The sequence below is a fragment of the Oncorhynchus mykiss genome, chromosome 18, assembly GCF_057628025.1.
Source record: "Oncorhynchus mykiss isolate SJ-2025 chromosome 18, ASM5762802v1, whole genome shotgun sequence".
NCBI lineage: Eukaryota > Metazoa > Chordata > Actinopteri > Salmoniformes > Salmonidae > Oncorhynchus > Oncorhynchus mykiss.
Window position 1 is genome coordinate 16,974,070 of NC_143039.1, and position 22,433 is coordinate 16,996,502.

The 22,433-nt window shown below is 44.4% G+C and overlaps 2 protein-coding genes across 3 annotated transcripts in view; one reads left to right on the forward strand and one right to left on the reverse strand.

The window, feature by feature from the left end:
• Positions 1-196: 196 nt before the first annotated feature.
• The window catches only part of LOC110495570 (trafficking kinesin-binding protein 2), a 54,926-nt gene continuing 32,689 nt past the window's right edge, over positions 197-22,433 (forward strand). For both annotated transcript variants that reach the window (XM_090207470.1, XM_090207471.1), the window contains exons 1-3: positions 197-364; positions 5,238-5,483; positions 6,488-6,676. In XM_090207470.1, the coding sequence (XP_090063596.1) occupies positions 5,429-5,483; positions 6,488-6,676 (244 nt within the window). In that variant the 5' untranslated portion in view covers positions 197-364; positions 5,238-5,428. The remainder of the gene's footprint in view (positions 365-5,237; positions 5,484-6,487; positions 6,677-22,433) is intronic.
• LOC110495573 (E3 ubiquitin-protein ligase TRIM39-like) lies at positions 20,196-22,303 on the reverse strand. The gene is made up of 2 exons (XM_036951744.2): positions 22,202-22,303; positions 20,196-21,574 (listed from the first exon to the last, which is right to left on the reverse strand). The coding sequence occupies exon 2, from the start codon at positions 21,563-21,565 to the stop codon at positions 20,669-20,671; it is 897 nt and encodes a 298-aa protein (XP_036807639.1). The 5' UTR covers positions 21,566-21,574; positions 22,202-22,303; the 3' UTR covers positions 20,196-20,668.

Sequence of the window (22,433 nt, forward strand, 5' to 3'; positions counted from 1 at the left end):
CTGATTTATACCAGTACTTTTTTGGTATTTTTTTCCATAATTCGTAGTACATTTTAGTTTTAATTCCATGTATCTTAAATTGATTTTAAATATGAATTAACAAAATAGATAACAAATAACAAATCTCAATGTCTTTAGTGTAGGACTTTTATTTAGAAACACCACTCAATAAATATTGTCGCGTAATTTATACGTCACTCATTTAATCCGCGCGCTATTTCATGACGTGATGAAACTATCAACACCAACAGTCTGCCTGCTAATTTTCTCCCTAATATCTACTGTTGCCATTGTTTGAGATTTAGGATTGATGGGACCACATGTGCTCTGGGATTTGTCTAAGGTGTTTAAAATACATCGAAAGGTAGGTTGATGTTAATTTATATTACATGAAAATCCGGATCATGAAATCCTTGCCAAAGGCCGGATGGAAATCACGGATGTGCCACAGTACTACCTAGCTCTGCAATGTTCATCATACTATTCATCATCACAATCCCCCCAAAAAACAAATCTCAGTCTTCTCAGAACGAATTTTTTTGCGATTGTCGGTTTGGTTTATTATTATGAAACAAGTCCTTGCACTGTCCTCTTGTGTAATTGTTCCATTGGTAGCGAGATCAAGGATTATTTTTGCACTTGTCACTTCTGCTCATCGCAGTTTATATTTAAATCCATATACTACGCCGTTGTTTTTATTATTACCCACAATCAGCGAGATGTTTTGTTGTTGTTTGTGACGAACACTCCACGGTGGTTACACTGTATCCCGCGAACACATAATAGTATTCTTACTGTTGATAAAGTAACAATGTAGCTATCAATGTTTGACATTGCCCCATGCTGACTGTTGCAGATCCCAAAGTCCAGAAGACTATATTCGAATTCCCCGTTTAGGATCATTTAAGTGTAATGACTTGGGAATTAAACATTTTAGCTAATATCTAAACTTCACATCCAATCTTGTACTTGTTGGAATCAAGTAGATTATATTTCTACCAATCATTGGTTAAATTTGATTTATGAACATGTTAATGCACAAATTCTAGACCGAATGACAATTAGCTAATTATTTCTTCCCTCCTTTCTAACTTTTTTTTTTATTTTCCAAGTAAAAATAAGAGTACAGTTTCAAGTAAATGAGACATTTCTCCTCAGGATGAGTGTGGTTATGGACAGTTGTTCCACTAACTACTCAGCAGACCGTCCCAGAGCCGTTGTTATGTGTGCCTGGTGTTGAGTTGGAACTCCTGCTCAGACAGTCTGGTATCACATGGTCCTCTTGCCCCCTCCTGACACCCCCAAACAGTCATGTGCAGAAGAGAGTCCGTTAGATGGGGGCTAGCTAATTGGAGATTGTTTCTAGGGAATCACACAGAGTCAGAGGAAGAGAGTTGTAGGAACTCCTTTCACTCTACTGAACCGAGCTGTACTGCGCTGGCCAGGTTATGCAACCCTCATAGTTGCTAGAAAGGACACGGTTCGGCTCGTCACGATAGTATGAAAACAATAAAAGTGGGTGAGAGAGAAAGAGAGGGTTGGGGCAGAGCAGGTGGTCCTATCACTGCAGATGAGACCTTAGTCCGGCACCTGTACACAAGATTAGATAACCTCCCTTTCTCCTCTCTATTCCTTCATAACTACAGGAAGGGGAAAGGATGGCAACAGTCTCCACCACCAGCCCTTGTAGACAGTCTCCACCATGCTGCTTTGACCTGTCAAGCCCTTGTAGACAGTCTCCACCATGCTGCTTTGACCTGTCAAGCCCTTGTAGACAGTCTCCACCATGCTGCTTTGACCTGTCAAGCCCTTGTAGACAGTCTCCACCATGCTGCTTTGACCTGTCAAGCCCTTGTAGACAGTCTCCACCATGCTGCTTTGACCTGTCAAGCCCTTGTAGACAGTCTCCACCATGCTGCTTTGACCTGTCAAGCCCTTGTAGACGGTCTCCACCATGCTGCTTTGACCTGTCAAGCCCTTGTAGACAGTCTCCACCATGCTGCTTTGACCTGTCAAGCCCTTGTAGATCAGCGGTAGGGAATGACAGGAGACGAGGAAGGAAAGCCATCTCTTGGGAAATGCCTCTCATGACCTTTCACCTTATCAGAAAAGGGGGGGCGGGGCTACGCTCTGATTCTCTGCGCCTCTCCCCGACGTGTTTACTTGTTCACTGTCCCTCAGTTGTTAAAGGTATTGATTTCTTTGTGGTAACATGAGGTAGATGGGCTAGAATGAGATCACAGCTTGAAGAGAAGGATATAGGCTAGACAAGGCTAGAGAATCTTCCTGCAGTCAGGGAGAAGGAACAAAATAAAGAAATATAAACCCATGTCTCAGTTAGCTACCTTGTCTCTTGTGTGTAGAGTAGACCAGTGACAGCATGTGGTGCAGTGTACTGTCAACTCCAATTTGGTTTGCCTTGCCCAAGGATGGATATGTCACTGAAACGAGGCCTGCTGCACTACTGTGGGTAAGGATGGATGTATCTGATGCTAAGTCCAATTCAAAAGGTTGCATTAAACATACTTGGTGGGGCTGCTTCATCTCAAAGCAGGACTTCTGGGTCTTATTTACTGGGAAACGGCAAGAGGGCCAAAACGGGGAGGGACTTATAGTACCTGTACCTGACTTTGTCCAATAAGAAATGCATGTTTTAGTTTTCCATTGAAAAATGTTTTGATACGGTGTGCACTAATGAATACGACCCTGGTTGGGGTATGGAACATCTAGGCTATTTTGCTTCTAGTCATATGTAGTTGACTCATAAGCACAGTCCCTATGACTATCACCCCTGATATTGGAAATAGAGGGAAAACGAGAAGGAATGGAAAGATGAATGTCACTGTGATGATTCCCCTGAGGATGAGTACACTGCAGCAGGGATATTTTGGGGGTTCGTGAGACTGACAGAGTTATCTTATGTAAGGAGTCTGAGCTGCTATTTAGCTGAGGAATACAATCTCTTCTCTCGCTCTCTCTCGTGTGTGTGTGTGTTTCACATGCAGAGGGATACTCAGTCTCTCTCTTTCACATGGAGAGATTTTATATCATCTTAGAAGGCACTGCACTAGCCCTGACCCAGGATGCAAGTCTGGGACACGCTCGCACACGACACAACACACTCAGACAGAGACTCCTACTCTATTTTCACCTTGAAATGTTGTAGACAGCACTAGCTCTATACTAGCCTAGCCTTGACCCGGGACCAACACACCACACATGTACGACACACACTGGTCACTCGGTGCCTTAGCTCTGCCTCCAACTCCATAACACAGTCAGAAGCCTTTGCCTTTAAGACTGTGCTTGGCTTCTCGTGGGAAGCCGCCCCTTTAAGAACTCACATCCTGTCTTGTGTCATCCCTTTAACATTGGAAGGTGTCTCGGTGTCAAACAACAGGAAGGGGCTTCCCCCCCACCCCCTCTCTAATGCTATGTGGCACATTTCTGTCTGCAGCTTGCCTGTCCTTATAATAGGACTGTGATTGGCATTTTAGCTGCTGGAGGAGGCCAGGAGTGGTCTATATAGACAAATGTTTTCACTAGAGCCTGGAGGAGACTAGGAGTGGTCTCTATAGACAAGTGTTTTCACTAGAGCCTGGAGGAGGCTAGGAGTGGTCTCTATAGACTAGTGTTTTCACTAGAGCCTGGAGGAGACTAGGAGTGGTCTCTATAGACTAGTGTTTTCAGCAGGGCTCTAGCTGCTAGTCAGTATGACTCACTCAGACACTAAATGGTTAAGACCTCCAACAGCAGAATCAGCTGGAGGAATGTTTGTCCTAAGTGTTGAAATGTCAGAGAGGGAGTGAGATGGAGAGATGACAAGGAAGGATAGAAGGGGGGGGGGGGGGGGGCTAGAGGAGGAGAAGCTACAGCTCAATTTGTTTGTGGGTAACACTGAACATTTTTACAATAGCCTAGATTTTTGCCGTTTATGTTCTTATTGGACATGCTAACATACACTGAGTGTACAAAACATTAAGAACACCTCTTTCATTGACAGACTGACCAGGTGAATCCAGGTGAAAGCTTTATGATCCCTTATTGATGTCACCTGTTAAATCCACTACAATCAGTGTAGAAGATTTAAGTGCCTTTTAATAGGGTATGGTAGTAGGTGCCAGGTGCACCGATTTGTGTCAAGAACTGCAATTCTGGCTGGGTTTTTCACGCTCAACAGTTTTTAAAAAACAACATGTATTTCGCCAATTCCTCCTTTGGCCGGCTTTCCTTCCAGGTCTCTGCTGCCAATGTCTGGAACGAAATGCAAAAATCACTGAAGCTGGAGACTCGTATCTCCCTCAATAACTTTAAGCACCAGCTGTCAGAGCAGCTCACAGATCACTGTACCTGTAAATAGCCCATCTGTAAATAGCCCATCCAACTACCTCATCCCCATACTGTATTTATTTATTTGCTCCTTTGCACCCCAGTATTTCTACTTGCACATTCATCTTCTGCACATCTATCACTCCAGTGTTTAATTGCTATATTGTAATTACTTCTCCACCATGGCCTATTTATTGCCTTACCTCCCTTGTCTTACCTCATTTGCACACCCTGTATATAGACTTTTCTATTGTGTTATTGACTGTATGTTTGTTTCATGTCTAACTGTTGTTTGTGTCGCACTGCTTTGCTTTATCTTGGCCAGGTCTCAGTTCTAAATGGTGAGGTGCAACTCAATATTAGGAAGGTGTTCCTAATCTTTGGTATACGCAGTGTAGCCTATTCAAATATATGTGTGTGTGTGTGTGGGGGGGGGGGGGGGGGGGTTTGTACTCAGTGTATTGCCTACCTACTAGTAGTATCTCCTGTTTCACTCTGTTCCAAAACGTTTCTCCCTACTAAACACTTCTCTGGTCTGTTTCACTCTGTTCCAAAACGTTTCTCCCTACTAAACACTTCTCTGGTCTGTTTCACTCTGTTCCAAAACGTTTCTCCCTACTGAACACTCTGCTGGTCTGTTTCACTCTGTTCCAAAACGTTTCTCCCTACTGAACACTTCTCTGGTCTGTTTCACTCTGTTCCAAAACGTTTCTCCCTACTGAACACTTCTCTGGTCTGTTTCACTCTGTTCCAAAACGTTTCTCCCTACTGAACACTTCTCTGGTCTGTTTCACTCTGTTCCAAAACGTTTCTCCCTACTGAACACTTCTCTGGTCTGTTTCACTCTGTTCCAAAACGTTTCTCCCTACTGAACACTCTGCTGGTCTGCTTCTTTTGTTTCTGCTAAGGGTTAGGGTTCAGAGGCCAGTTGTGGAGACTGTGTGTGTTTGACACCACTGTCCTCCAGGCTCCTGGACGCCTGCCCGCCTCAGGAGGGGGCAGGATGTGATGTCACAGCGGCGCTCCCTTCTTCCTGTCCGGCGGTGTGTGTGAGAGAGGTGGAGGCTCCACCCACACGGCGAGCAGACGAACAGGAGAGATGTTTGAGGTGAAACCCTGTGGCGTGGAGAAGAAGGGCGGAAGCACAGAGACTGGTGAGTGAAGAGGAAGGGGGAGAAGAGTGGAGGAGAGAGGTAAACAGGAGGAGAGGGGGCAGTAGATACTGAGGAGAGAGAAAGGAGAGGAGAGAGGGCAGGAGACTGCAGGATAGGGGGAGATGGCTGGAGGACAGGAGACTGCAGGATAGGGGGAGATGGAGAGAGGACAGGAGACTGCAGGACAGGAGGGAGATGGAGAGAGGACAGGAGAGAGATGGAGAGGGGACAGGAGACTGCAGGATAGGGGGAGATGGCTGGAGGACAGGAGACTGCAGGATAGGGGGAGATGGAGAGAGGACAGGAGACTGCAGGACAGGAGGGAGATGGAGAGAGGACAGGAGACTGCAGGACAGGAGGGAGATGGCTGGAGGACAGGAGACTGCAGGATAGGGGGGAGATGGAGAGAGGACAGGAGACTGCAGGACAGGAGAAGGGAGCCTTGCGTGCCTGACTGAGGAAAAACTGCAACCACACACCCTTCAAGGCCTGTTTGATGATGGTGTGTGTGTGTGTGTGTGTTCCTGTCTGTGTACACAGTTGTGAGGACTCGAGTCTCCTGCTATAGTTAGCCCAGCCCACTAAACCACATAACCACTGAACCGGAAGACATTGTGTTATGCACCGCCAGAGCCACGGGAACACACACACATTCATGATTCACACACACACTCCCTGCCATACATACACATTCATGACTCTCTCTCTCTCTCTCTCTCTCTCACACACACACACTCATCCCTACTCTCAACCCAGCACTCAGTCTTCGCTCAGACGGATGGTGTCTAAGGCAGCATTACCGAAATCAGCTTCAGCAATGAGTTGGTTTCATCTATAGGGGGCGACGTGTAGATTCACTGTAATAGTTACTGTATTAGTATGGCGCCCCCCCATGATCACCACGAGTACTGCACCCACTATTTTGATCATACTATTTTGTTGCATGAATGATGGCAATATTTGTTTCTCTCTTTGGATGCTTAACCCCCCCCTCTATTCCCCAGATGACACCAGTAGCAGCAGTAAGCTGTGTGGTGGTGGGGGGTCGGGGTCGATGGGCTCCCAGGGGTCAGAGTCTCTGTACCTGTATGACAGCCAGGACTGGGTGATCTCTCCCATCTGCTCCCCTGAAGAGGAGCCCTGCCCCACCGCCATCTCCCCGATGCTGGCCGAGGAGACCTTCAGATACATGAGTGAGTCACCGTCGTGTGTGTCGGTGTGTGTGTCGGTGTGTGTGTGTCGGTGTGTGTGTGTCGGTGTGTGTGTCGGTGTGTGTGTGTCGGTGTCTGTGTGTCGGTGTCTGTGTGTCGGTGTGTGTGTGTGTGTCGGTGTGTGTGTGTCTGTATGTGTGTGTCTGTATGTGTGTGTCGGTGTGTGTGTGTCTGTCTGTGTGTCTGTCTGTGTGTCTGTCTGTGTGTCTGTCTGTGTGTCTGTCTGTGTGTGTCCGTGTGTGTCCGTGTGTGTCCGTTAAGGTTGGGAGGTATACGTACACCAGGTTATGTGGAAATACCCACGGGATGGTTTTCATATACCGTCAATACCGTTGAAACTATTTATTTTAAGTTTTTCAATTCATTTTAATATGTTGTAGGAAATGTACGTACAGTGCCTTGCGAAAGTATTCGGCCCCCTTGAACTTTGCGACCTTTTGCCACATTTCAGGCTTCAAACATAAAGATATAAAACTGTATTTTTTTGTGAAGAATCAACAACAAGTGGGACACAATCATGAAGTGGAACGACATTTATTGGATATTTAAAACTTTTTTAACAAATCAAAAACTGAAAAATTGGGCGTGCAAAATTATTCAGCCCCCTTAAGTTAATACTTTGTAGCGCCACCTTTTGCTGCGATTACAGCTGTAAGTCGCTTGGGGTATGTCTCTATCAGTTTTGCACATCGAGAGACTGAAATGTTTTCCCATTCCTCCTTGCAAAACAGCTCGAGCTCAGTGAGGTTGGATGGAGAGCATTTGTGAACAGCAATTTTCAGTTCTTTCCACAGATTCTCGATTGGATTCAGGTCTGGACTTTGACTTGGCCATTCTAACACCTGGATATGTTTATTTTTGAACCATTCCATTGTAGATTTTGCTTTATGTTTTGGATCATTGTCTTGTTGGAAGACACATCTCCGTCCCAGTCTCAGGTCTTTTGCAGACTCCATCAGGTTTTCTTCCATAATGGTCCTGTATTTGGCTCCATCCATCTTCCCATCAATTTTATCCATCTTCCCTGTCCCTGCTGAAGAAAAGCAGGCCCAAACCATGATGCTGCCACCACCATGTTTGACAGTGGGGATGGTGTGTTTAGCTGTGTTGCTTTTATGCCAAACATAACGTTTTGCATTGTTGCCAAAAAGTTCAATTTTGGTTTAATCTGACCAGAGCACCTTCTTCCACATGTTTGGTGTGTCTCCCAGGTGGCTTGTGGCAAACTTTAAACGACACTTTTTATGGATATCTTTAAGAAATGGCTTTCTTCTTGCCACTCTTCCATAAAGGCCAGAGTTGTGCAATATACGACTGATTGTTGTCCTATGGACAGAGTCTCCCACCTCAGCTGTAGATCTCTGCAGTTCATCCAGAGTGATCATGGGCCTCTTGGCTGCATCTCTGATCAGTCTTCTCCTTGTATGAGCTGAAAGTTTAGAGGGACGGCCAGGTCTTGGTAGATTTGCAGTGGTCTGATACTCCTTCGATTTCAATATTATCGCTTGCACAGTGCTCCTTGGGATGTTTAAAGCTTGGGAAATCTTTTTGTATCCAAATCCGGCTTTAAACTTCTTCACAACAATATCTCGGTCCTGCCTGGTGTGTTCCTTGTTCTTCATGATGCTCTCTGCGCTTTTAATGGACCTCTGAGACTATCACAGTGCAGGTGCATTTATACGGAGACTTAATTACACACAGGTGGATTGTATTTATCATCATTAGTCATTTAGGTCAACATTGGATCATTCAGAGATCCTCACTGAACTTCTGGAGAGAGTTTGCTGCACTGAAAGTAAAGGGGCTGAATAATTTTGCACGCCCAATTTTTCAGTTTTTCATTTGTTAAAAAAGTTTTAAATATCCAATAAATGTCGTTCCACTTCATGATTGTGTCCCACTTGTTGTTGATTCTGAACAAAAAAATACAGTTTTATATCATTATGTTTGAAGCCTGAAATGTGGCAAAAGGTCGCAAAGTTCAAGGGGGCCGAATACTTTTGCAAGGCACTGTAAATACCTGCAGTCAATTGGTGCAATACGTTAGGAGATAAAGAACATTCCGTTCTTCATTTCACCTGTCACGTTATTTAAAAAGCTTCCCGTAGTTCCCCAGAACAGCAGCCAGTCAGGTGTTGGTTGTAAAGAGGACAACGAGACAAAGCTGGTGAGTCCATAGTGTTGTGCGATGCTCATGAGGTGATGGAAGTTAGTTGTGTGCAATTCACTACTAAATGTTTGCCATCAGATATCTTGTAACTGTCTAAGATGTGCTTTTCTCTCCAGCTGGGTATTTGGTTACTTGTTAGTTAGCTGAGTAAGTGTCTGAATTAATAAGGGTGTTGGCTTTCTGACGTGTTTGAGAAGTCAGAGCTCTAGAGAAGGGATCCGTACAGCTGCCACTATTTCCCCACTAGTAGTTTTTTCATCCTCTGTTCTTCTCCCCTCTGCTCCATGTACACAGGCTGCTCTCCGCTCTGCTCCATGAACACAGGCTGCTCTCCCCTCTGCTCCATGTACACAGGCTGCTCTCCTCTCTGCTCCATGTACACAGGCTGCTCTCCCCTCTGCTCCATGTACACAGGCTGCTCACCCCTCTGCTCCATGTACACAGGCTGATCTCCCCTCTGCTCCATGTACACAGGCTGCTCTCCCCTCTGCTCCATGTACACAGGCTGCTCTCCCCTCTGCTCCATGTACACAGGCTGCTCACCCCTCTGCTCCATGTACACAGGCTGCTCTCCCCTCTGCTCCATGTACACAGGCTGCTCTCCCCCATGTACACAGGCTGCTCTCCCCTCTGTTCCATGTACACAGGCTGCTCTCCCCTCTGCTCCATGTACACAGGCTGCTCTCCCTTCAGACAAGCATGCATCACGGGCGACGCACAATTGGCCTAGCGTCGCCCGGGTTAGGGAGGGCTTGGTCGGTAGGGGTGTCCTTGTCTCATCGCGCACCAGCGACTCCTGTGGCGGGCTGGGCGTAGTGTACGCTAGCCAAGGTGGCCAGGTGCACGGTGTTTCCTCCGGCGCATTGGTGCGGCTGGCTTCCGGGTTGGATGTGCGCTGTGTTAAAGATTGGTTGTGTATCGGAGGACGCATGACTTTCAACCTTCGTCTCTCCCGAGCCCGTACGGGAGTTGTAGCGATGAGACAAGATAGTAGCTACTAAAATAATTGGATACCACGAAATTGGGGAGAAAAAAGGGGTAAAATTAAAAAATACAAAAAATGGTTATTAGCAGTACTTCTATAACTTTATGAGCTGAATTTGTCTTTGCATTTGGTTTGTGAATTTAGCTAAAAGAGCCTATGCGTCTTGTGTTCTATGCTGGTAATATTGTAAATCCTGGGATGGCAGAAGAACGGTATGAACACCTGGATACTGTAAATCCTGGGGTGGCAGAACGGTATGAACATCTGGATACTGTAAATCCTGGGGTGGCAGAACGGTATGAACACCTGGATACTGTAAATCCTGGGGTGGCAGAAGAACGGTATGAACACCTGGATATTGTAAATCCTGGAGTGGGAGAACGGTATGAACATCCGGATACTGTAAATCCTGGGATGGCAGAAGAACGGTATGAACACCTGGATATTGTAAATCCTGGGGTGGCAGAAGAACGGTATGAACATCCGGATACTGTAAATCCTGGGGTGGCAGAACGGTATGAACATCTAGATACTGCCCAGTTTAGTGGTTGAATGTTATTAACATACGAGAAAGAATGGGAATCCTGTGTGACTTTCTAGTTACAGGAAAGAGGTGGAATCTGTGTTTTGTATCCGTGGTAAAAGTACCTTGCTCTCATCACTTCCTGTTGTGTATTCATTGGTGTGACTGGCAGAGCAGTGTTCTATGATCTGGTGGGACTGACAGGGCAGTGATGGTGTTGATGGTGTGACTGACATGGCAGTGATGGTGTTGATGGTGTGACTGACATGGCAGTGATGGTGTTGATGGTGGGACTGACAGGGCAGTGATCGTGTTGATGGTGGGACTGACAGTGATGGTGTTGATGGTGTGACTGACAGTGATGGTGTTGATGGGGGGACTGACAGGGCAGTGATGGTGTTGATGGTGTGACTGACATGGCAGTGATGGTGTTGATGGTGTGACTGACATGGCAGTGATGGTGTGACTGACATGGCAGTGATGGTGTGACTGACATGGCAGTGATGGTGTGACTGACATGGCAGTGATGGTGTGACTGACATGGCAGTGATGGTGTGACTGACATGGCAGTGATGGTGTGACTGACATGGCAGTGATGGTGTGACTGACATGGCAGTGATGGTGTGACTGACAGGGCAGTGATGGTGGGACTGACAGGACAGTGATGGTGTTGATGGTGGGACTGACAGGGCAGTGATGGTGTTGATGGTGGGACTGACAGGGCAGTGATGGTGTTGATGGTGGGACTGACAGGGCAGTGATGGTGTTGATGGTGGGACTGACAGGGAAGTGATGGTGGAGCTGACATGGCAGTGATGGTGTTGATGGGGGGACTGACAGGGAAGTGATGGTGTTGATGGTGGGACTGACATGGCAGTGATGATGTTGATGGTGTGACTGACATGGCAGTGATGGTGTTGATGGTGTGACTGACATGGCAGTGATGGTGTGACTGACATGGCAGTGATGGTGTTGATGGTGTGACTGACATGGCAGTGATGGTGTTGATGGTGTTGATGGTGTGACTGACAGGGAATTGATGGTGTTGATGGTGTGACTGACAGGGAAGTGATGGTGGGACTGACAGGGAAGTGATGGTGGGACTGACAGGGAAGTGACGCTGGGCGTGCGTGTCGCTGGGCGTGCGTGTCACTAGGCGGCGTGTCGCTGGGCGTGCGTGTCACTGTGTGTGTGAATGCAGAACATGTTGATGTCTCCTAGGTCATAGAGATGCAGGGTTCAGTTAGTCTGTGTGCGTGCATGTTAGTAACATTTTGCAGCAGTCTCTGTGTGTATGGATGCACTCATACCTTTGCAGCAGAGTCTCTGTGTGTGGATGCACTCATAACTTTGCAGCAGAGTGTGTGAGTCGTAGCAGGCAGGAAATAATGTGTCCATGTAACTGTTTACATTGAAACGTGTGGTATGTGGTTACAAGTAGACAGTCTTGCAGTTAACAGTACATCACTACTCATTCTGGAACCCAGGCTGATCTGCTCCATACTGCAGTGATGTTATCTTCAGGTGCCAGTCAGTCTGGCAGTAGCAGAGAGCTGGCACAGTACTCTCTCTGGTTGTCATGTAATACACTCAGATCACATATCACCTTTGTCTTTGGATAATCAGTGAAGGGCATTGAACAACAGCAACACTGTTATTGCGGATGTTATGGACTCTGAAAGAAGAGGAATTGTGTGTGTGTGTGTGTGCGCGTTGACGATGCGTGTGTGCGTGCGTTGACGATGCGTGTGTGCGTGCTTTGACGGTGCTTGGGTGTGTTGACGGTGTGTGTTGGCGTTGGCATGTACTGTATGTATGCTATGCATCCTACTGGGACAGTAAAGGGGTACAGTAAGATTTAGGGGGTCAGACAGTTTCTCTTGGCACAGCCCACAGTGTACTGCCTGGAGGGTTGTTCAGTGGGGCGTTAAGCTCCTGTTCAGATAAGGGCCAGTGGGACACTTGCTCCACTTCTCTCCGAGGGTAAATGAAGACCGCCATGCAGTTATCAAATAAAATGTATTTATAAAGCCCTTCGTACATCAGCTGATGTCTCAGTGTTGTACAGAAACCAAATCAAATGTATTTATAAAGCCCTTCGTACATCAGCTGATATCTCAAAGTGCTGTACAGAAACCCAGCCTAAAACCCCAAACAGCAAGCAATGCAGGTGTAGAAGCGCGGTGGCTAGGAAAAACTCCCTAGAAAGGCCAAAACCTAGGAAGAAACCGAGAGAGGAACCAGGCTATGAGGGGTGGCCAGTCCTCTTCTGGCTGTGCCGGGTGGAGATTATAACAGAACATGGCCAAGATGTTCAAATGTTCATAAATGACCAGCATGGTCAAATAATAATAATCACAGTAGTTGTCGAGAGTGCAGCAAGTCAGCACCTCAGGTGTAAATGTCAGTTGGCTTTTCATAGCCGATCATTAAGAGTAGCTCTACCACTTCTGCTGTCTCTAGAGAGTTGAAAACAGCAGCTATTAGACCCCGGGGCAGCCAGACAGAAATGGCATGTCATATTTTAATGAGTCTCAATCCGGCGCCCGTTATCCCCACTGAATGGTACCCTCCAGAGACGAAGGGGGTGTGGATTGGAATGGAGTGACGGCGTGTGTATAGAGATAAGTGGGAGTGTTAGGATGGGAGGGATGAGGATAGATCTACAGTAACAACTGTTACTGTAAAACAGTTATGCCTAAAAATGTGATGGATTAATTTATAGAGGAAGACTTAAGTTGCTAGTACGACTTTCTTTACGTATTCTGTGTCTAGCATCACCTGGATGTTCCTAACTATCAGTCTTGATTGTTTTGATATAGACTAGGCCTAGTTAGCTTTTACAGGCAGCATGATCAGGTGAACTTACGTCAGTTGGCATCCATTCAACGTCGTCTGTCACTTAGAAACCCAGCGACTAGAACTGGCCGTGTTCGGACTCTGGCTTGCCTACTACTTACTTAAACTGCATACGGTGTATTAATCGTACTACTTACTATTTAGCATGTACTGTTCAGTAAACAGTATGTAGTAAATCTACGGCCCGAACCCGCTGGTTCCCAGAGTAGCTAGCCCGCTACAAGATCATTACCGGACTCGATCTTCATCAGCCTTCTCCCTGGTCATCTCCTCTGATCAAGCCATCCACTGTCCCTCTCAGACTTGGCCTCTATTGGTTGACCTAGCCAACCAGCTAGGCTACTCATGAGATTGTTTGTTTGATTATGAAAAGCGCAATAAAAATGTCAGCACTTATTATTATACCAAATATGGTTTACTTAGTTTAGTAAAGCAGAAAGCTCTGGCGAAGTGATTATTATTTTCTTTCAACTTATTGTTACCATGCACCTGCAACAAGAGAGCTCCGATGTGCAAGTGCACTTTTGAATGTTGTAAGTAAACATTTACCGGTCTAGCTAGCTAGACCTATTCAGACCGTAACCGTTTAGGTAGAAACTAATGCATAGCATGCACTTTACAAGCAGTTTAACACAGATAAACCGACGTGACAAATCAGGAGACAGAGAAGTGTTGGGACCAGCACCGCTGTGGAAAAGTGTAGGCCACCGCGTTACTAAGGTTCACTATAGCTAGTGGTAATGATTAGTGCGGTGGCAAGAGAGCGAACTACGGCCTCATGACTTACTTTTTTGCGGCATTTCTCCTGTGGTGTTCACCACTGAATGGAATGCCTGGTATTGTCATCAGACCCTGTAACAAGTTTGAACACAAGTCCTGATTTGTACAACTAATAGCCAGCTAAAGTAATATTATGACATTGTCGCTCAACAGCAAGTAACCCCGATGCCAACGTTACTGTTGAACAGTTAGTTATAACTTCTAGTCCTACGGAATCACGTAAGTAGCTACATAGTCACCGCATGCTGCAGGTATGTTGTAACGGTACGTCGAAATGGTCATGATCATTTTAAGGAGAATTAAAAACTACTTACATTTGGACTCCACTGCAGAAGCTGAGCTATTCACCATCTTCTAGGTTGTTTTGTTGTTTACTTGAAGAGATTTACATATAAAAATTAAGGCATTGGCTGCGAAATTCCTGTAAAGTGTGCAGCGAATTCTACCAGATGAAAAGCCGAAATCAGTATAACATTCTGGCATAAAGCATACTTTATTTGATCAAATGAACATACTATAAAACAGAATATTTTCGCATACTGAGAACGCGTCATGCGCGATTGCGTTGTTTCCCGCTATTCGTTGATTAAGGTAGCGCATACCGTGTCTAATTGATCAGCTGTTGTCCTAGTCGTTGATTAAGGTAGTGCATACCGTGTCTAATTGATTAAGGTAGTGCATACCGTGTCTAATTGATCAGCTGTTGTCCTAGTCGTTGATTAAGGTAGCGCATACCGTGTCTAATTGATCAGCTGTTGTCCTATTCGTTGATTAAGGTAGTGCATACCGTGTCTAATTGATCAGCTGTTGTCCTATTCGTTGATTAAGGTAGTGCATACCGTGTCTAATTGATCAGCTGTTGTCCTATTCGTTGATTAAGGTAGTGCATACCGTGTCTAATTGATCAGCTGTTGTCCTAGTCTAAATGAGTATGACTTCCGGACATTTAAAGTATACTAGATTTCCGAAATGTCACACTATTAAACTAGTTTCTCGCATACTCAAACGGCCTACAATTTAGGACGCAAGTATGGATATTTGGACATGGCTACTGATTCCCCTCCCTGTGATTATAAAATCACCCTAACCCCAAGGAGTTTGCTGTGTTTTATTCACAGCATATTACTCATAAGCCTAATTTATGACAAGTGTGCACTCGTTCACTCCTCAAGGATCAAAGCCCCAGCACACACTGCTGCACTAATATCGCTCCATAGTAATGGGAGAATCAGAATTGTGCTTTTGTCATCTGTGGGTGATCTATAGGCCTACCCCAGTCTTGCCTGCTGACAGAGTAGTACTAGATCACATGTGGGGTTGGTTTATAGGATTCGGCACTAATGCCAGTATGCCACTCTGAAGACTGGCCTAGATCAGAGGCTTTACACTGTAACACTGAAGACTAGATCTGAAGACTGGCCTAGATCAGAGGTCCTAATCTCCCATGCTCTCTCATTCCCCTCTACTGCATAGCTTTTGAATATGAATATGAAAATAGATTATGATTATGAATAAATAATAAACCATTATGATTTTGAATTAAGAAATTACTCTGTAATATGGTATGTTTTTTTCAAAGCTAAGGATAACCAGTTTTGATGACCCCCTACCCTTGAACTCTAGACAGGAGGTGTTTCGGAAACAGAAACCTTAGCCAGAGAGGAAGAGGTGAAGAAGAGGGTCCAATCCCGTGAATCTGTCCATGCGGGTTACGGTGATAAGCAGACCGCCAGCCAGCCTTCCCACCTTTGGGACGACTCCAATTGTTAGGGCGGAGACCATCTCGTCATAATATACAGTGTCTTTGCCTTAGCAGAGAGATCGTCTCAGTCATTTTATTGGAGAAAAAGGTTCAACCATGTTTGTCAGACCGTTAATAAGTCACTCATTGGTCATTGCTTTCTCAGACGCTGTGTGGGTTTACAGTGGCTTGCGGAAGTATTCACCCCCCTTGGCATTTTTTATTTTGTTGCCTTTACAACCTGGAATTAAAGTCGTTTTTTGGGGGGGGGGGGGGGGGGTTTGTATCATTTGATTTACACAACATGTCTACCACTTTGAAGATGCAAAATATATTTTCTTGTGAAACAAAAAAAAAAACAGAGTAGTTATGCACTCAAGTTTTTACCCCCTCAAAGTCAATACTTTGTAGAGCCACCTTATGCAGCAATTACAGCTGCAAGTGTCTTGGGGTATGTATCTGTAAGCTTGGCACATCTAGCCACTGGGATGTTGCCCATTATTCAAGGCAAAACTGCTTCAGCTCCTTCAAGTTGGATGGGTTCTGCTGGTATACAGCAATCTTTAAGTCATATGACAGTTTCTCAATTGGATTGAGGTCTGGGCTTTGACTAGGCCATTCCAAGACATTTAAATGTTTCCCCTTAAACCACTTGCTTTAGCACTATGCTTTGGGTCATTGTCCTGCTGGAAGGTGAACCTCCATCCCAGTCTCAACTCTCTGGAAGACTGAAACAGGTTTCCCTGTATTTAGCCATCCTTCAATTCTGACCAGTTTCCCAGTCCCTGCCGAAGGAAAAACATCCCAGGGATGGTGTTCTCGGGGTGATGGGAGGTGTTTGGTTCGGGCCAGACATAGTGTTTTCCTTGATGGCCAAAAAGCTCAATTTTAGTGTCATCTGACCAGGGTACCTTCTTCCATAGGTTTGGGGAGTCGCCCATATGCCTGTTGGCGAACACCAAATGTGTTAACTTATTTTTTTCTTTAAGCAATGGCTTTTTTTCTGGCCACTCTTCTGTAAAGCCCAGCTCTGTGGAGTGTACGGCTTAAAGTGGTCCTATGGACAGATACTCCAATCTCCGCTGTGGAGCTTTGCAGCTCCTTCAGGGTTATCTTTGGTCTCTTTGTTGCCTCTCTGATTATAGCCCTCCTTGCCTGGTCTGTGAGTTTTGGTGGCCGGCCCTCTCTTGGCAGGTTTGTTGTGGTGCCATATTCTTTCCATTTAAAAAAAATAAAATAATGGATTTAATGGTGCTCCGTGGGATGTTCAAAGTTTCAGATATTTTTTTATAACCCAACCCTGATCTGTACTTCTCCACAACTTTGTCCCTGACCTGTGGAGAGCTCCTTGGTCTTCATGGTGCCCCTTGCTTGGTGGTGCCCCTTGGTTAGTGGTGTGGCAGACTCTGGGGCCTTTTTTAATTTTATTTTTATCTTTAGCGTTGGACTAGTAACCAAAAGGTTGAGAAGAAAAAAATACTTGTTTTTCAACAATTCCACACATTTCTTGTTAACAAAATATAGTTTTGGCAAGTCGGTTAGGACATCTACTTTGTGCATGACCCAAGTAATTTTCGCAACGATTGTTTAGAGATTTTTTTCACTTATAATTCACTGTGTCACAATTCCAGTGTGCCAGGAGTTTACATACACTAAGTTGACTGTGCCTTTAAACGGCTTGGAAAATTCCAGAAAATTATGTCATGGTTTTAGAAGGTTCTGACATGCTAATTGACATAATCATGGGAAAATCAAAAGAAATCAGCCAAGACCTCAGAAAAAGAATTGTAGACCTCCACAAATCTGGTTCATCCTTGGGAGCAATTTCCAAATGCCTGAAGGTACCACGTTCATCTGTTGAAGCTATTCTGTTGTTGATTTACTTTTGTGTTTTTGTTGTGGTGCATCACCCAGCTTCTGATGAGCTTCAATTGGAGGACAAATAACATTACATTCTCCTGCAAAATGTCTTGATAAACTTGGGAATTCATTTTTCTGTCTGATGGCAAGCTGTCCAGGCCCTGAGGCAGCAAAGCAGCCCCAAACCATGATGCTCCCTCCACCATACTTTACAGTTGGGAGGAGGTTTTGATGTTGGTGTGCTGTGCCTTTTTTTCTCCACACATAGTGTTGTGTGTTCCTTCCAAACAACTCAACTTTAGTTTCATCTGTCAGAGAATATTTTGCCAGAAGCGCTGTGGAACATCAAGATGCTCTTTTGCGAACTTCAGATGCAATGTTTTTTTCGGACAGCAGTGGCTTCTTCCGGGGTGTCCTCCCATGAACACCATTCTTGTTTAGTGTTTTACGTATCGTAGACTCGTCAGAGATGTTAGCATGTTCCAGAGATCTCTGTAAGTCTTTAGCTGACACTCTAGGATTCTTCTTAACCTCATTGAACATTCTGCTCTGTGCTCTTGCAGTCATCTTTGCAGGACGGACTCTCCTGTAGCAACAGTGCTGAACTTTCTCCATTTATAGACATTCTGTCTTACTGTGGACTGATGAACATCAAGGCTTTTAGAGATACTTTTGTAACCCTTTCCAGCTTCATGCAAGTCAACAATTCTTAAGTCTTCTGAGATCGCTTCTGTTCGAGACATGGTTCCCATCAGGCAATGCTTCTTGTGAATAGCAAACTCAAGTTTTGCAGATTTTTTTTTTTATAGGGCAGGGCAGCTCTAACCAACATTTCCAATCTCATTGATTGGACTCCAGGTTAGCTGACTCCTGACTCCAGTTATCTTTTGGAGAAGTCATTAGCCTGGGGGTTCACAGACTTTTTCCATCCTACACTGTGAATGTTTAAATTATGTATTCAATATGGACAAGAAAAATACAATAATTTGTGTGTTAGTGTGCTTAAACTAATATGTTCATCTATTGTTGTGACTAAGATGAAGATCAGATCAGATTTGATGACTAATTTATGCAGAAATCCAGGTAATTCCAAAGGATTCACATACTTTTTCTTGCCACTGTACATACACACATACAGTGCCTTGCGAAAGTATTCGGCCCCCTTGAACTTTGCGACCTTTTGCCACATTTCAGGCTTCAAACATAAAGATATAAAACTGTATTTTTTTGTGAAGAATCAACAACAAGTGGGACACAATCATGAAGTGGAACGACATTTATTGGATATTTCAAACTTTTTTAACAAATCAAAAACTGAAAAATTGGGCGTGCAAAATTATTCAGCCCCCTTAAGTTAATACTTTGTCTAATTTATCATCATTAGTCATTTAGGTCAACATTGGATCGTTCAGAGATCCTCACTGAACTTCTGGAGAGAGTTTGCTGCACTGAAAGTAAAGGGGCTGAATAATTTTGCACGCCCAATTTTTCAGTTTTTGTTTTGTTAAAAAAGTTTGAAATATCCAATAAATGTCGTTCCACTTCATGATTGTGTCCCACTTGTTGTTGATTCTTCACAAAAAAATACAGTTTTATATCTTTATGTTTGAAGCCTGAAATGTGGCAAAAGGTCGCAAAGTTCAAGGGGGCCGAATACTTTCGCAAGGCACTGTATCTGTAAATAATCTGGGTTTTCCCCCTTTCCATCTGTGGAGCTCCATATGTATAAAATGACTTCCTTGAATGAGTCAGCGTTGGATAGAAATTCACTATTTGAATGCTAATTATATCTTTAGATGCTAAGACGAGTGTATGTAGTTCTACCCATACAATATTTATTCAGTGTTCCACAGACAGGCGATGCTTTTAATCCAGAGTAGGTAGAGACCAGGGATCCAGGATGTGTGTTTTTTTTGACCTACTCTTGTATATTATGGAACACATTTAGTATTTACATGTGGAGAAGTAACTTTAAACGTATTTGTAACATTGTCAATTATCAGATTGTAGTCTGAATTTAACAGAGATCACAGAAAGAACAATACTTATTAAAATAATAATCACCCATGTCCAGGTTAATATTTGTGTTTCTGTACGTACCTGGGTGTGTTTCCTGCTCCTCGTTGCTCTACACAGTCCACCTTCTGTCAAGAGGGGAGAGTTATGCAGTTGTACTTTCACTTTAGCAAAAAGGTATCTCTCAACACCTCCCTGTTCTGGACAGAACTTAACTGTTGCACTTTCTCTGCTTGGCTTAGTTTAGTTTATTTGACAACTAATTTTGTTTTGGTAAAGGAAAACTAGCTGTTTGTGTTCAAGTCATGTATAAATGTATCAGAGCCCAGTGTCGGTCCAGTCAACATGTCTGTTTCTTCCTGTGTCTCAGATGGCACCAGGGCCTGTATGTATTTTAACCCTAGGTGCTGGGAGGTAGAGGGAGGTGGAGGGAACAGCCAGATCTAGAGGTCAGTGTGGGTCTCAGATTACTACAATGCACTGCTGCAGTAACCCCTCTGTTCCACTGCCCTCTGGGATGCATCGTCCTTATAAACTATTTGGACTCATAAAAACAAGAACAACACATTCATTCACTGTATTTATGTTTAGTTGACATTGACCACATACAATGAAAACTCACAAGAAATTGGATGCATTGTACTAGATTTGGATAATTCAGGACATACTCCCAAATGAATCCAAACAACGTCTCAACACACTATACTGAAAAATGGGGAAAAGAAATGGGAACAAAGACACCAACTAAAACATATTCTACTGTAGATCAGATTTCAAGCATTATCCTATGATTTTAACACCAAAACCATATCAAACATCATGGTCTAAACAGGCCGCAAAGAAGTCATGCTGCACAAATGAACCAATCATTGAACACCACGTTAGATATATTGCAGTCATGCTTCAGATGATCATGTTGATGTAGTTTCTGACATGATGTTAAACCCCTAGATGTTATGAAATTTGGTGTACGACTACTTGGCAGACCCCCTGAAAAGCGGCCCAATATTATCAGCACTTCTGCCTTATTGGACCTCAATTCAGGCAGTGTGATTGACAGGAGAGATGACCAATGGGGCTGAGTTTGAACCCTCCTCATTATCACAGGGGTTCAAGTATGGATATAGCTTCTCAGTGAAGGTACAACCAGTGAAAGAGTAGATATGAGACCTGTTTTCTACATCATAAAAGGAGATCTGACCCTCCTCGTAATCCACAAACACCCCCACCTTCTGGGGTTTCTGACTCAGGAAGAGGTGCATATGGGGTGTGTCCTTGGCTATATACTTATTCCTATTCATATACAGAGCCCAGAGTCCACCCTCAGGGCTTACAGCCGTTGGTCCCTTCCTGATGATGGACTCTCTGGCCACTCCTACCTGCCATTCAATCTTCCCTCTAACCTGAACCTCAAAGTAGAATCTCCCTGAGGAGAAGCCCTCCTTTCCCAGGACCGATAGATAACATTCAAACCTCTCTGGGAGGTCAGGGAGAATCTGCCGTATGTCTCCATAGCTCACTTGTTTCCTGTCCTCCGACACAATGAGCTTGCAGTGTGCTGTATCAGGATCCAGAGTCACATCCACTGACCACTGCTGTAACCTCCTCAGCTCAGGATCCAGTCGCTCCTGGACCATCTGCTGCACTTGTGCTACTTCTCCAGGCTTGGAAGAGGACTCCTCTCTGTCTGAGACCTTCATCCTCTTAAAATGATCTGCAACATCTCTGAGTGTTGTGTTGGTTTTTAGGTCAGGTCTTCTGTTGAATGTGTCCTTACACAGTGGACACTGGCACAGGGCAGTGCTGTTCCAGTATTCATTGATACAGGCCTTGCAGAAGTTGTGTCCACATGGAATAGAGACTGGCTCAGTGAACACATCCAGACAGATTGAGCACAGGAACTGCTCTTCAGACAGGACATTGCTGGAGGTGGCCATTTCTGAAACCTAATAGAAGACCACAGAGTTAGAAATGTAGCTGTCTTCATTTTAGAGTTTTACTGCCCCCTGCTGAACTGGAGTGCTTGTTCAGGAACATGATTTATTGATTGATCCCTTCCACTGGCTTGGATGGAATCCTGTGATCCCTCCCTAACCCAGAACAAGTCCCACCCACTAGACTACTTTAAAAGGATGCATGTCTCTGTGTGAACAATCTTGTTTTCCCCATTCTATCTGTGGAAAAACCAGTTCTATAAAATGACTTCCTTGAATGAGTCAGTGTTGGAAGGTATCTTTAGAAGGTTAAACAAGAGTGTATATAGCTCTACTAAAATAATATTGATTCAGTGTTCCACAGACAGACCATGCGTTTTACCCAGAGTACTGTAGATAGAGAAACGATATCCAGGAGATGTATAATTTGTTCTACCTTTGTATATTATGGAGCACATGCACTAAATGTCTTTACATTTGGAGAAGTGACTTTCAACGTACTTGTAACATTGTCAATTCTCACATTTTTACCTGATTGTTTTACAAAGATCAAAGAAAGAACAGCTGAGAAACACAAAGTAATGTGATTTTGGAGTAAAATGATCACCAGTGTCCATATTCATCTCTTTCTCTACTTACCTGGGTGTGTTTTTCCTCTTTGTCTTGTGAGAAGGTTGACTGTGTATCTGTGTGTAGAGTGATGTGGAGCAGGAGAGTTATGCAGTTTCACATTAGCTAAATGTTATCACTCAACTCCTCCCTGTTCTGCACACAACTTAGTCAATCACGGACTACAAAACGAAATCCAGCCCAGTCACGGACACCAATGTCTTGCTCCCAGACAAACTAAACAACTTCTTTGCTCGCTTTG